The sequence below is a fragment of the Oryzias latipes genome, chromosome 13 (genome assembly GCF_053564925.1).
Source record: "Oryzias latipes strain Hd-rR chromosome 13, Olatipes_Hd-rR_3.1".
Taxonomy (NCBI): Eukaryota; Metazoa; Chordata; class Actinopteri; order Beloniformes; family Adrianichthyidae; genus Oryzias; species Oryzias latipes.
The window spans coordinates 3,298,102-3,312,231 of NC_136249.1; the positions used below are offsets into that span (position 1 = coordinate 3,298,102).

General features: G+C 46.0%; 1 protein-coding gene across 23 annotated transcripts in view; it reads left to right on the forward strand.

Moving 5' to 3' along the window:
- The window catches only part of phldb1b (pleckstrin homology-like domain, family B, member 1b), an 88,437-nt gene that overhangs the window by 37,334 nt on the left and 36,973 nt on the right, over nucleotides 1-14,130 (forward strand). For 12 of the 23 annotated variants that reach the window (XM_023961247.2, XM_023961245.2, XM_023961248.2 and 9 more), the window contains 2 exons: nucleotides 3,835-3,960; nucleotides 12,220-13,676. In XM_023961247.2, the coding sequence (XP_023817015.1) occupies nucleotides 3,835-3,960; nucleotides 12,220-13,676 (1,583 nt within the window). Of the gene's footprint in view, nucleotides 1-3,834; nucleotides 3,961-9,036; nucleotides 9,218-12,219; nucleotides 13,677-14,130 lie in introns of those variants that run through there. The other 11 variants (XM_023961251.1, XM_078929577.1, XM_078929582.1 and 8 more) reach the window with 2 other exon arrangements.

Sequence of the window (14,130 nt, forward strand, 5' to 3'; positions counted from 1 at the left end):
CGCGTCGTGAGCTCCTATGAATGTCTTTCTCACAAAACGTTCTGCCTTCCCAGGGTTCAACTTCCTGGAATAGCATACTCATTAAAATAACACAACGTACCGGGTTTGTCATCTTTAAAAGACTGGCTTCAGAGATCTCAAATGTGTAATCACATACGACCAGGAATCAGAACATTTTCTGACAAAACAAACACAGATTTTAAAATCTTATTTGTTTTTATTTTGGACTGTATAGTTGCAATTTTTATTTTGTGTACTGCCTTTGACCATTTTTATATTCTCATGTGTAGTTTTGTCCACTTCTAATTCGTTTTTTCTTCTTCAACCACATTGACCTGGAAATGGCAACAATCTACCAAATAGACATTTGTTTTTAATGTTTATTAGTATGCAAAGTCACTTTCTTAAATGTTCAAAGGGCTGAGAGTGACAGAAAACACAGGAAGTGCACATATTTAAAAACCATAAGTCATCAGTTTGAGGTGTTTAATGACCTGTGGGAAAACAGTTGGGTCCCTCAGCTGGAGGAAGGTCCTTGAAGAGAGACCGTTTACAGAAATCTTACAGCCCCTCCTGGGCTTCGCTTTGCCTTCATGTTCTCTGCTTTGTGTTCACGTATCTCTGTTGGTAATCAGAGCTTTGCTTCTTAATGAAGAGGTTTATTTCTGTAGCTTTCATCACTAACCTTCTTCTGACACTGAGCCATTTCTCTGGTCTTCACTGACTCAGGTTCTACAAATGCAATGAGAAAACTGAACAGTAGAGATTGCAGATGATCTGGAGAACGTTTGGTGCCAGTTGTTGGGTTTGTGGAGTAGTTTCTGGATCCTGAGAGCACACCTCCAGTGTTTTTCTTGCATGCAGCTTTTGCAGTTTTGTTCATACGAAAGGCTGTTGGTGCTCGCTGCTTACAGGGTGACGGAGGTGGTCCTCGTCTCTCCTCACAGAGCTTTCCCATAATCTCAGTGCAGCGTGACGCAGACAAAGATTGGAACAACCATTAGCTCATGTGATAGCAGCTGCAGACCTAAGGGCCAAACTACATGAATGACATTTAAACCAGACGGGGAGTGCCTGGTACCAGAGACGGTCCTTGTTTCCCATCAGTGGGAGCCTCTTTCTTCTGCCTCTTCATACATTTGAGCGCTGTGAGGACATCTTTCCTCAGAAATGTGACTGACGCCTCCATGAAGCCAGTAATGTTCTCATCCTAATCATGAGGGTTTCCCACGCCAATGACACCATTTTGGCTTATCTCCTTCATCCCATGCATTTCCTGTAGATTTGCCATATCAGGGCGAGGCACATCACATTAGCCGGACACCAGTGGGATTTCAGTAGGAGAAGGGTTTAAGTGAATCTGGGCTAAAAGCAGGCTCACACTCTTATGTAGATTCACTTCAGTTTATTGTAATATTTAAGGGTCCAGTTCCATCTGCCTCCAGGAAAACTGTGACTCTGGCTTCATTTGGTTGTGTGAAAGTTCACCTGAACTTTGATTTGGACCATTGCTGTTTATTTAAAGCCTTAATCACATACGGGTCAACCCCCCGTACGGAGGCGGTGGGTTTTTTGGTGGTCCAGGCCCCTAGAGGGTCGTTTACAGGTACTGCATCTTTAAGGGGGAACAGGGGTGTCTTGAAGTTCCCTTAAGGTTCGTTCAGCCACCTAAAGTGGCAACATGAAAATGGAACATACCATTGTTCCACGTGTGGTAAGCGTATTGTGAAGTATTTGTAAGAATACTGATAGTTTTAGACACTTATGATGTAGGAGGTTTGGTTGTACGGTGTTGTACAGTGTCCCTACACCACACTCTAGTCCCTAGTAAGGTTTGCATACTGGCCCCTCACTGACCGCGCACAAATCCTGCATGCATGAGGTGTGCAGGTGACGCGTTGGTTCCTGTAGGACGCAGGTAGGATGTCTAGACAAACTACGCTCTTGATTGTCTAATTTCCAGAATTCTAACAGTCCAACTGCTCGCAAGGAGCACACACGCATCACTAGAACAAATCTGTATGATGTGCACCAGCTGTTGGACTGGCTCCACCTCACTCTTTCACTTCTCCACCTCCCCCTCTCTTTCACTTCTCCACCTCCCCCTCTCTTTCACTTCTCTACCTCCCTCACTCTTTCACTTCCTCACTTCTCCACCTCACTTTCACTTCTCTACCTCCCCCTCTCTTTCACTTCTCCACCTCACTATTTCACTTCTCCACCTCAATATTTCACTTCTCCACCTCCCTCACTATTTCACTTCTCCACCTCCCCCTCTCTTTCACTTCTCCACCTCACTATTTCACTTCTCCATCTCACTCTTTCACTTCTCCACCTCCCCCTCTCTTTCACTTCTCCACCTCACTATTTCACTTCTCCATCTCACTCTTTCACTTCTCTTCCTCCCTCACTCTTTCACTTCTCCACCTCCCCCTCTCTTTCACTTCTCCACCTCACTCTTTCACTTCTCTTCCTCCCTCACTCTTTCACTTCTCCAGCTCCCCCTCTCTTTCACTTCTCTTCCTCCCTCACTCTTTCACTTCTCCACCTCCCCCTCTCTTTCACTTCTCCACCTCACTCTTTCACTTCTCCACCTCCCCCTCTCTTTCACTTCTCTTCCTCCCTCACTCTTTCACTTCTCCACCTCCCCCTCTCTTTCACTTCTCCACCTCACTCTTTCACTTCTCCACCTCCCCCTCTCTTTCACTTCTCTTCCTCCCTCACTCTTTCACTTCTCCACCTCCCCCTCTCTTTCACTTCTCTTCCTCCCTTACTCTTTCACTTCTCTACCTCCCTCACTCTTTCACTTCTCCACCTCCACCTCTCTTTCACTTCTCTTCCTCCCTCACTCTTACACTTCTCTACCTCCCCCTCTCTTTCACTTCTTTACCTCCCCCACTCTTTCACTTCTCCACCTCACTATTTCACTTTCCACCTCACTCTTTCACTTCTCCACCTCCCCCTCCCTTTCACTTCTTTACCTCCCTTACTCTTTCACTTCTCCAAATCACTATTTCACTTCTCCACCTCACTCTTTCACTTATCTTCCTCCCTCACTCTTTCACTTCTCCACCTCCCCCTCTCTTTCACTTCTCTCCCTCCCTCACTCTTTCACTTCTCTACCTCCCCCTCTCTTTCAATTCTCCACCTTCCTCACTCTTTCACTTCTCCACCTCACTCTTTCACTTCTCCACCTCCCCCTCCCTTTCACTTCTTTACCTCCCTTACTCTTTCACTTCTCCACCTCACTCTTTCACTTCTCCACCTCCCCCTCCCTTTCACTTCTTTACCTCCCTTACTCTTTCACTTCTCCACCTCACTATTTCACTTCTCCACCTCCCCCTCTCTTTCACTTCTCTTCCTCCCCCTCACTTTCACTTCTCCACCTCTCTTTCACTTCTCTACCTCCCCGTCTCTTTCACTTCTCTTCCTCCCTTACTATTTCACTTCTCTACCTCCCCCTCTCTTTTCCTTCTTTACCCCCCTCACTCTTTCACTTCTCCACCTCACTATTTCACTTCTCCATCTCACTCTTTCACTTCTCTTCCTCACTATTTCACTTCTCTACCTCCCTCACTCTTTCACTTCTCCACCATATCCAAAGTGTGAACATAGTTTTGGGTAGGACCAGACTCCAAAGACCATCCTAACAACATAACGCCTTGGTGGTTGCGTAAAGTGTTGCTAAGGTGCGATGGGGGATGGAAAAGCTCCTAAAGCTTGAGTTCATTCTTTCATGTCTGGTTTTCCATACTGAGCATGCTCAGACCCACCTCATGGTGGTGGACTGCCTCTGTTGCCCCCCCCCCCTCCAACATATCTGCTTGTTTCCAGGCTGCATGCTGTGTTTCGGCCAGTCCGCCTTCTTCCGCTTCAACCATCCTGAGGAAGCCTTCAGGATGAAGAGCATGATGCCGCAGGGAGGAGCTGTCTCCACGGGGGCCTTTGGTCTGCGTGCAGGTAAGGGGGGGGGGTGTCTGTTGGTCACTTTGCTTAGACTGTGAGTTAAAATCGTCACTCTGTCCGGGCTGGGGAGGTCTCTTCTTTTAGCTCCAGCCTCTGCTCGGCCCGCCGTGTGAATGAATGGTGCGACTGTTGGAGGGTGGGGGCAGGTATTTTACAGGTGGATGTTTGCGCAGCAGTAAACCAAAGGCGGTTTCCTGCACCATCCCTGCAGGAGGGAGAGAAGCAGCTGGAAACCCTCCAGCTGACAATGAACATGACTGGAACGTCTTTAAAACTGCCTGTAAAGCGACCCTCAAACCCTCCTTTCATCTTCTTTAATCAGCATTTCCTCTACTGTTGATGTTCAAGCCCTAACATGTGTCCATCCTGGGACGCTCTGAAACCCTTTAAGTGTAAACACGCGGCCTCCCGGTGAATGCTGGGAGCGCCGAGCCTGAAAGGAGTCCAGCTGAGACCGGGACGCTTTTATGAGCGTCTCATTCCTGCCTGTCTCCGGGCAAACTCCCCAGCTGCTCAGTCTGCTGGCAGGAGCTTGTTCTTGGCCGACCCCACCACCAGGGGACGGTCCTGGGGTGCAGTTTTTAAACGTTAACGCTTCCAGTGCCAGCAGGGATAAGTATAGCGCACTGCCACTTCCTGAGCCAGCTGTGATGAAAGCCTTCCGTTGTTTGGAAACGTGGCAATTATGCATTCCTGCCCCGGGTGAGGATGAAGAGAGCATCCACCCCTCCCAAGATAAGCTTGGGTGGATTTGAGTCTGAGACCTGAAAGTGGAGTTTGTTATCTGCATGTGAACTCCTGACCCGGACCAGAACAGGCCTAAACAGGCCTGTTCTGGTCCATTTCACACTGACCAGCAAGAGCCACAAAGTCCGACCTACCCTTTAGGAAAAAAGGGGTGCATCTCTGCCAGACATTCAAAAATCCAACTCACAAAAATAAAATCAGCGCTCATTCAGTGACCGTTACCGTATTTTTTTAAAAACGCGCCCAATAAAAAATGGTGTTTCTAACATGTCCTTTTAGCAATTTTCTGATGATGGACGACACATGTAAAGAATATTAAGATTAAAACTTTATTTCTGAGTATTGTTTTATTCAAATCGTTGTGAATCAGGAGCAGATGAAAAATGCTTTTTGAAAAAGATTTTACTTATGATGTAGAAAATCACTGGGCGGGGCCACAGTCTCCCAGCTCCGCCTCTTTCTGATCGACCTGCAGATCCATGAATGTCTTTGTTTTCCTGGTCTGAGCAGGAATCTGGATCAGAACTGGACGGATGGATGGATCTGATACTGATCACCATTTTTCTGCTCCGCTAATGTTAGGTTGGGGGTGTGAGGGGCTGTAAGCTAGTGGGAGAGTGTAAACAAACAGATGGGTGACGGGCAGGCTGGCTCCATGCCAACGGTCCCACCCACAACTCAGAGGAGAATTTCTAATGAGTCGTCTGCAGGTGGAAGCATCAGAATAGAGCGGCACGGGGAGCCCGTGACCCGCCCAGCGTTTTCCAAACATCATTTTTTCATCTGCTCCTGATTCACAACCATAAAGAAATACTCAGCTTAATTTTCTTCATATATATGTCCTCCATCATGAGAAAAATGCTACTAGAAGATGTTAGAATCACCAAAAACAGCATTTTCATCAGTGGCTCTTTCCTTTATTTACTCTAGACCTCAAAACACTCTCCCCCCAAAATGTGACTCTTAAGTTTCCTTTCAAATGGCAGCAGCTGCTGGAGCTTTAGAGCGTCTTTGTGGTGTCTGTAAACGATGCTTGAGTTTTACCGCCAGTCAATGAGTGATTCACGAACAAAAAAACAGTTTTTTTCACAGCTTCTCATCCAGAACACAGTGAACGTAGGACTAAAAGCAAAGACAAGTGGGTTCGTCTCACCCTTCTTTTGGACTTTTTGCTTTAAAAGACTTTCAGCCCTCTTCATTTAAGACCACATTTCTCATAACTGGCCATATGAAAACACATTCATCTCTTCAGATTTGTGGCTGTGTCACAAAAAAACAGTAAAATGTGCTAAATGGGCTCCATGCTTTACAAATTACAAACATTAGCGCTTTAAATAAAGCTTACAGTCTGGAAAGTATGAATATTTGTGGATACATTTGTTTATGTTCCAAATGTAAGCATGATGAAAAACCACGTCTAGCAGCCATAAAAGTTTCTAAACTCCGCTGTCTTACAGCTGAATGGATGAAGGCTGGTTTCACTGCACTCACAGAAATCCTAAGGCAGAGGTTTCAAATAAACCTCAGGAGGCTTTTCTACAATTAGGATTTCTACAATTGTTGCTGAGTGCTGATTTTCACTCATTCTGTGCTTTTAAAAAGCAAAAGTAAGGAGTGACATGACTCCCAAGGATTAAAGCGTCTTTGGCCCAAACAAAACCCTGCTGCCATCTGGTGTTGGGGAGTCCATGTGTTAAATGTCATGTGTCTGAGCCCTGACATGTTCTAAAGCAGGGTTCACCAACCTTTTTGAGACCGAGGGCTATTTCATGGGCACCAAGTGGTATGAAGGGCGCCACTAAAAACCTCCTAGCCCCCCCCCCCCCCCCCCCCCCAAAAAAAAAACAACACAATTTGAGGACTTCCTTTTGTGCCCTATTTTTATTTGCTCATTTTACACACGAAAACATGCATGAATTTTCTAGACTCGTATTACAGGGGGGGGTCAAACTCAGTTGCAGAGGGAGCCTAATTTCAAAACAGACTTTAGGTTGCAGCCGAACAAGATAAATATTTATTGAACACACTAAAGCTAAACTTTTAAACCTTTAGAACTTTAACTTAATTTTAACTTTTTAAACATAAATGTAAATAAAAACAGACAGGAATATTAATCCTCACATTAATGGATTACTCAACCACCTCAACCTATTCTCAAAATCTTTACATTACATGAATCATAAGAATGTCCAGAAATTGTGTAATTTATTTGATCTATTTAAACTTTTGTAATAGACCCTTACTTGTAGTGATTATTTTTTAAGTTATATTTGTTTACATATTTGGGTTTTCTTTGTCTACCTTTATCTCAGAAATGATATTGTTGTCATTGACAGACATGCCGTGGTTGTTTGTTGAATATTTGCTTCAATAAAAAAAAAAAAAAATTTTTTTGGGTGCATTCCCTGCGGGCGCCACAAGGGGTGCTCCCGGGCGCACTGGCGCCCGCGAGCACAGGGTTGGTGACCCCTGTTCTAAAGGAATGCTTGATCCAGTTATAACTTCTTCTGACTAGATTGTTATTCTGGTAGGGCACAGATCTGAACCTGAATTCAGTCTTTGGGGTCAACAGCAGTTGAAGTGAATTTTGTGTTTTTTTCTTTTTACACAGAAGGATTTTAGATAAAATGTAGTCAGAAGAAACGGGTAGCTACATTGGCATCCCGGTCTTCAGCAGTGGATCTGCACAACCTGCAGCCACCTTTTAAAACTGATGAAGACTCTGGATGAAGCTCTTCAACTTTAAGACTCCTTTTCCTCACCAGAACCAATGGACGCTGGTTAGGCTGTTGGTACAGAGATGACCGCTCTGGCTGCTTGTTTACATGGATTACAGTTTGTAATAGTAACTAATGGAGTAATAAATTCCTGAATCAGGTCTGCCTTTCACCTTTTTATTATTGGAGGGAAATCTGGATAACCCAGGAGGCCAGACTTTCAGCACCATTCTATTTCCAGCAAATGTGAGCTGGTATGAGGTCAGCCCTGCTGCTTTTTGGTTTAGTCCTTCCTGAGCAACACCTGTTTGTGTCCTCTGTTTGGTTCTTAGGTGTAGAGATGGTCAATATTTGTCCTATGGCTCCGTCTAATTGATTTATCATTTTAGAGAAGTGTCAGAAAACAGTTTCTTCTCCTCAAACTGGTTTATTTGGTTGGAGAGTTGAGACTCAGCGTCTCTTTATTTTATTTGCCCAGTAACTCCGGTCTGAGCGGTCATCATAACATGCCCCACTAGAGAGCGGGCAGCGGGTAAAAACCCTTTCAGAAAGCCGTACCCATGACGTGGGGTCTAAGACGTAAACCGAGAGGTGAAAAAAAGACAAAAGTGAGATATAAACAGATTCAAAAGCCAAGACATAAAGTAAAATGTAAACTAAGACATAATCAGACGTGTAAAGTAGGCAATAAACTAAGATGTACAACTCAAGCAAAGTCTAAAATGTAAACTTAGACCTAAACTAAGAAATGAACTTAAACTAGGATGTGACCAAAACCCCAAGCTAAGGCATACATGAGCAGTGATGTCTCATTTAAATGTACAGACTGACCTTAACCTGACGTGAAAAAGACATTTGACTTCATTGAATTTTGTCCTCCCTGTGTAACGTTAATATTTCTTAATCTACTAATCTGAATTCAAGGTAAAAAGAAGTGTTTCATAAATACCATCACCCTATAAACACCAAGGCAGGTAGAAACTGGATGGTAAAGAGTTGAACCTGAACTTGGTCTAGATCTGCATCACTAGTTTTGATCCTGTTTGGATTTACAACACTGTTCAAATTATAGTTCATTATCAAATGACCGTGTATAACTCTGTGCTGGTATTTCCACATATTACCCTTTAGAAATCTGTCTTTAAATGTATAGTCTATAGAATATCTCTGATCTTAGAGGATAACCCAATCCCTGCTGTGTATCACTCTACACCTCCAATTAAAATCAATGTTTTTTTTTAATCAAGAGCCTTTTTTCTGTCCAGTCAGTCTCTTTATAAACACTGCAGGTCCGAATTCTCACCGGTCAAATGTCCTCAGAGGCTGAAACCGGGAGAAAAGATAATCCACGCGCCGTTTCCTCCGTCCACGCGCCGACCAGCTCTGACCGGAAAGCATCAAGTTCCAAAAACACTCCAGTGACACATTTTTACCTTCAGAATAAAGTTAAAGTCCATGGAAGATCGGCGTTTTTACATGATTTACAGTAGTACGCTCTCTCGTCACGCGTTATATCTAAAAATAGGTTATGTTTGTCATCAGAGATGAATGTAACGTGATTGTAAGCAAGCATGCGTCCGTGGGGTCGGAGCCTTTACTTTGAAGATTTATTCCGGAAGCTATGGCTCTTTTACCGGCTCTTTCGACACCGGCGAGGCTCGCGAGCTCAGCCCTGGTCGGAGCACCAGGTTGTCGCCGAATCTTCCTGTCTCCCTCGCGGTGTGGGCCAAGCCCAGCACGACTCGGTTCGGCCGGGCTGTCGCCCTGGTCCCGGGAACGAGGCCCACGTGAGTGTCACGTAGAAGCAACCGCGGCTTTAGCGAAGCGATGGGCGCGAGAACCTGCTGCTAATTTACAGTAACCAGCAGAACTCCGGCGTGGGGGATGCGCGGTTCGGACAGAACCCACCGAGTCCGGTCAGCAGTTTCGGCTCACAGTGGCAGACGACCCGGCCTCTTTGGCGCTGATTGTGATGCAAACGGACGCAGAAAGCGCCTTGAACAAATTGATCACATTTCATCCTTTTTCCGAGGGACGACAGACAGGCTGAGGCGCGCGTGCACGTCAGACTAACGTTTATTATTCAAAGGCATTGTAGCATTAAAGTGGCAGATGTTTTAATTATGACTGGCGTGCTGGGTCCAAGAAACACTCCCTGGGTATGGCAAGCCACAAGGGTCAATAAGTATCAGCTACAACAGATGTAAACACAAAAACCAGAGTCCAGCTTTTAGCTATAAATGTCTAAATGCAGCAGTGAAGAAAACATTTTATGCTGACCAGTATTGAGTCATAAGATCAAACGAATGCATTAATCACATCTAATAGTGAATAAAAACATGAGGTTTGCAAGACCTTTTCCCCCAATACTATTGTTAAATTAAAGAAAAAAGTTGGCTGTGTTGGGTTTGTGCATCATTCAGATGGAATAGAATGTTTTTTTAAAGACCCACCATGATGAAAATTGTGTTTTTAATGTTATTAACATCTTCTTGTGGCATTTTTCTCATGACGGAGGGAATTTAAAAAGAAAATTGTATATCTGAGTATTATGTATTCAAATCGTGAATTAGAAGCAGAAATAAATGCAGCTTGAAAAAGACTGTATTTGTGACATAAAGCTACTGTGGTCGGGGACAGAGTCTCCCTGCTCTGCTCCATTCTGATCATCCACCTGTCTTTGTTTTCCTGGTCTGAGCTGGAATCTGGATCAGAACTGGACGGATGGATCGCTGCGATGTTGCTGCCATTTCTGTTGCATCGGTGATGTTAGGTTGAGGAGGGCTGTAAGCTAGTAGGAGAGACAGCTAGCTGTGTTATGTGTGACAGGAGGGGGGTGGGAGGGGTTCTCCATGTCAAATGGTCCCGCTAACAAACTCAGAGGCAAGTTTCTAATGAACTGCTGCAGCTCTGCAGAGACTACGTTCTGGAAAACGACACAGGTTTTTGATTTAGCCTAAAGTGGCTTTTCCATCAGTAAAAGACCGCCGGGAACTCTTACACCAATAGGTGGGAGTGGGACTTGAATGCTGCAGACCACAGCACTAGACCGTTGTCCCTGTATAGTGGTCCCTCGTTTATTTCAGGAGTAACGTTTGAAAAATAACTTGCAAAAAGTCATCTTTTATATTGATAACACTATAAAATCGAATGTTTTATAATCATTATAGATGTTTTGACACTCCTCACTACACACTTTATGCTTTTTTCTCAGACAGACATGAACATTAAACTCTTAATGTTTAAGCCTTTATAGAGAAATAGGTATTATAGAATAGGTATTATAGAATGAAACCAAAATATCTGCAGAGGAATAAAGATTCATATAAATTTGGCAAGCCAAACACATTCTCTAGGGAGACACGGCACGGAGGAGCCTATCAGGATGACCATTCCAGAGTGCTGCTGAAGTGGTCCACTATCTTAACGTCCCCACCCAAGATGGTATTAGGCTAAGGTTTTTTCTTTCTTTCTGAAATCTGAAGTCTCCTTGATTTTGTTGTGTTTAAATTGAAAAATAAAATAAAAACCCAAGAATGTCTCCTTCAGTTCTAAATCAGATGTAATTAGGGATTCTGATTTCAATTGAATCAGGTAAACCAAATTCTAGTTTGTAATGTTTTATAAAAATACTGTTTTGACTTGAATTCTTCAATGTTCACTAAGCCCCAAACCTTAATGGCCCCATGTCTGTCAGGCGATTATTTATTTACTTTTGAACGGAATATTTTGGGGCCTTCTTGCTTGCCATACATATGGAATGACATCATTGCACAGCTTTCAGTGTGCACTGAACCCTCCTATCGTTCCGCCTGCTGCATGTGAGGATCAGGGCAGGTTTGGTCTGCCTGAACTTAAGCTGCCAGCGTTTCTGAACCCTAAAACACCAGACGTGAGGAGCAGGCAGCTCTGCATCATTCATGGGCCCACAAGGGAGTGCATTTTACACAGCCTCATGACTGACATCACGTTGTCATGGAGACAGAAAGCCCCTTTTTTCCCCGTTGCTTGCTGAAACGTTTTCCGTTAGGTCTGTCCCTCTGCCTTTTGAAGACGATTTCAAGTGGTGAGGGAAAGCTGCCTGCGTTCCTCAGGGCAGTGCTGCTGGTGCGTCTCCTACCTGTGTTTCCGTGGTAATCAGTCATTAGATGGTCTAAATTTGATTAGCCCTTTCAGACACACATCCAGGACCATCCAGTCTGCCCTCATAGTTACCTGTTATGCATCACTTCCTGACAACACAGCAGGAAGGCTGACGGAGAAAAGAATCCTTTTTTTATCCCTTGGCATCCTGAATAAGTTAAAGGGATTTACAAAGGTAAAGTGGAATCTAAACTTAGATACATAGAACATACTATCTGGCAGGGTACGCTGCAGTGGGCAGTAGCAGTGAGTCATCCAACATGGACATCCAACAAGGTGGATTGTGTTTGGGACTGTAGGGCTTGGCTGTGAAGAGTTCTTGCATTTTTTTTTACCAACAATGAAAGCTTTGAGGTTCCTCACAGTAAACTCGAGGCTAAGGGTAGGGCTTTCAATGATTGTGACCCATGTTGTTGTTAAACCGTTTACACGGCAGTTTTAGCTCAGATGTTGACATTTTTTCGACTATCGTATGTCTTCAACCGTTGGTAGGTTAGAGGGTTGGTGCCGTGCGGGTCTTTTCTTTGTTTTGCTGGAAGTCTTGTGTAAATGGGTTCAGATTCCCCAGGTTTGTGTGTGTGTGTGTGTGTGGGGGGGGGCATACTATGTAAGCCTGTTTGCTAGTGACACTGTCTTCTCTCACCAGATGCGGAGAGTTTGGTCAATGGGAATCACCAGGCTGGTCCTGCCCAGTCCCCCCCAGCTCCTGGAATCAAAATCTCAGAGCACAGTGCAATTGTTAGCTCCATTGAACGGGACCTCCAGGAAATCATGGACTCGTTAGTCCTGGACGAGCCCCCTCCTTCTGCCGCTGAGGGTAAGGGGCCCTCAGAAGCCCACCCCATCTCCCACTCGCTGCTGTCACCTGTGGTCAATGGTGGGGGCAGTTACATGCTGTCCCCTCCCACCAGCCCAGGGGCAATGTCTGTGGGGTCAAGCTATGAGAACGCATCCCCCCCTTTCTCCCCTCTGTCCTCCCCATCAGCAGCCAGCAGTGGGAGCCTGACAAGCCCATCTCCTGGTGGGGGACCCCTAGACCAGAGCTCTCTGCCACCAGTGCCTATACGCTCCTCCAGCTACAACTTCACCGCCCAGCCCCCTCCAGTGCCACACCCAAGGACCATACTGCCGAACTTCAGCGGGGCTGGGGTATCCCAGAAAGTTCAGGAAAGCCCCAGGCTTCAACGGAAAACCCCAATTGAGACCCCCCCAAACCCCAAGCCAAGCCGCCGAGGGCTGGGCCAGGACGAGAGCCCTCGACAGACCTCCTTCTTATCTTCTAATGAGTCTCTCAGCAGCAGAAACATTGTGCCAAGCAGTCCCAGACTGACTCCCAAGTTTCCGACCTGTCCATCCCCCTCCAGGACCAAGATCAACACTGTGCTGCAGGACAGACCTGCCAGTCCCTTCAGAGACCAGACACTCCTTACTGACCGCTCCCTCACTTCCAGCCCCTCCAGGCAACTTTCCTCATCCACCAGAGCGTTCCAACCTCCCCTGGACCCCGTCGTCCACGTCCTGCAGGGATCCCCGCTGCAGCAGCAACCACGCTCCATGCAGCCCCCGGAGAGTCCTCGTATGGCCCGAAGGAACACGGAGCTCAATGGAGGCAGCAGCATGAGGGAGCTTCCACCAGTAAGCCCCTCATTGGCCCGGAGAGGGGTCCCGGTTCTCCCAGGGGCTCTTCCAGGAACCATCCCCTTAAGAACTCCAGACAGCCCTTCCAACCTGGGGAAACTTATCCCAGAGAGTCCAAGGCTTCGGCGCAAGACCGGATCCACTTCAGAAGAGCTCTCGTGCAGCAGAGGGATCTGGACCCGTAGTCCATCTCCCACCTCCATGCAAACAGAGGGCAGTGGGGGAACCGGCTCACAAAAGCAAACCTTTGGGAACTCTTTGTCTTACAGCCTGGGCTCGCTGCCTGGCTCCTCCCCTGCTGCTAGCCCCAGGACACACCGGAAAATGTCCTTAGGAAGACCCCACCCCGGAATGAGGGAGAGGAAAAACAGTATCACGGAGATCAGTGACAACGAGGATGACCTGCTGGACTACCACCGCCGGCAGCGCGAGGAACGACTCCGGGAACAGGAAATGGAGAGGCTGGTGAGTCCCGACACTCTAATACTGCATTCACACCGGACACGATTCGCGCGTCAGGAGTGCCAAGTTTCAATGTTTAGTCAATGTACAGACCTGATCTGAGGTCCTGTGGCGCAATTTGGGGTCACCCAATCAGGAACTCAGCTTTGGGCATGTGATGTCTTCCGTTACTCAACCATAGGGTAGAAAAACAGTCGGGACTCTTGCGGTTCCAGTAACTGTTGCAGTGGGCATGTTGAAGAACCTGCTGTACTGATAGGAACAGGACTTATGATATCGGACTCCGACAGGTGCACAGTCTTTAGCTTTGATGTGCAAAAGAATTGCAGTGTCTTCCTTCATAAAGCATGAAAAGGACAGCATGATCTGTCTGTATGAGTCTTTCATACACATTTGTATGGGGACAAGTCAGTTAACAGTTTCAGTGGTGAATGTAATGTGCTATAGAAAGCTATAG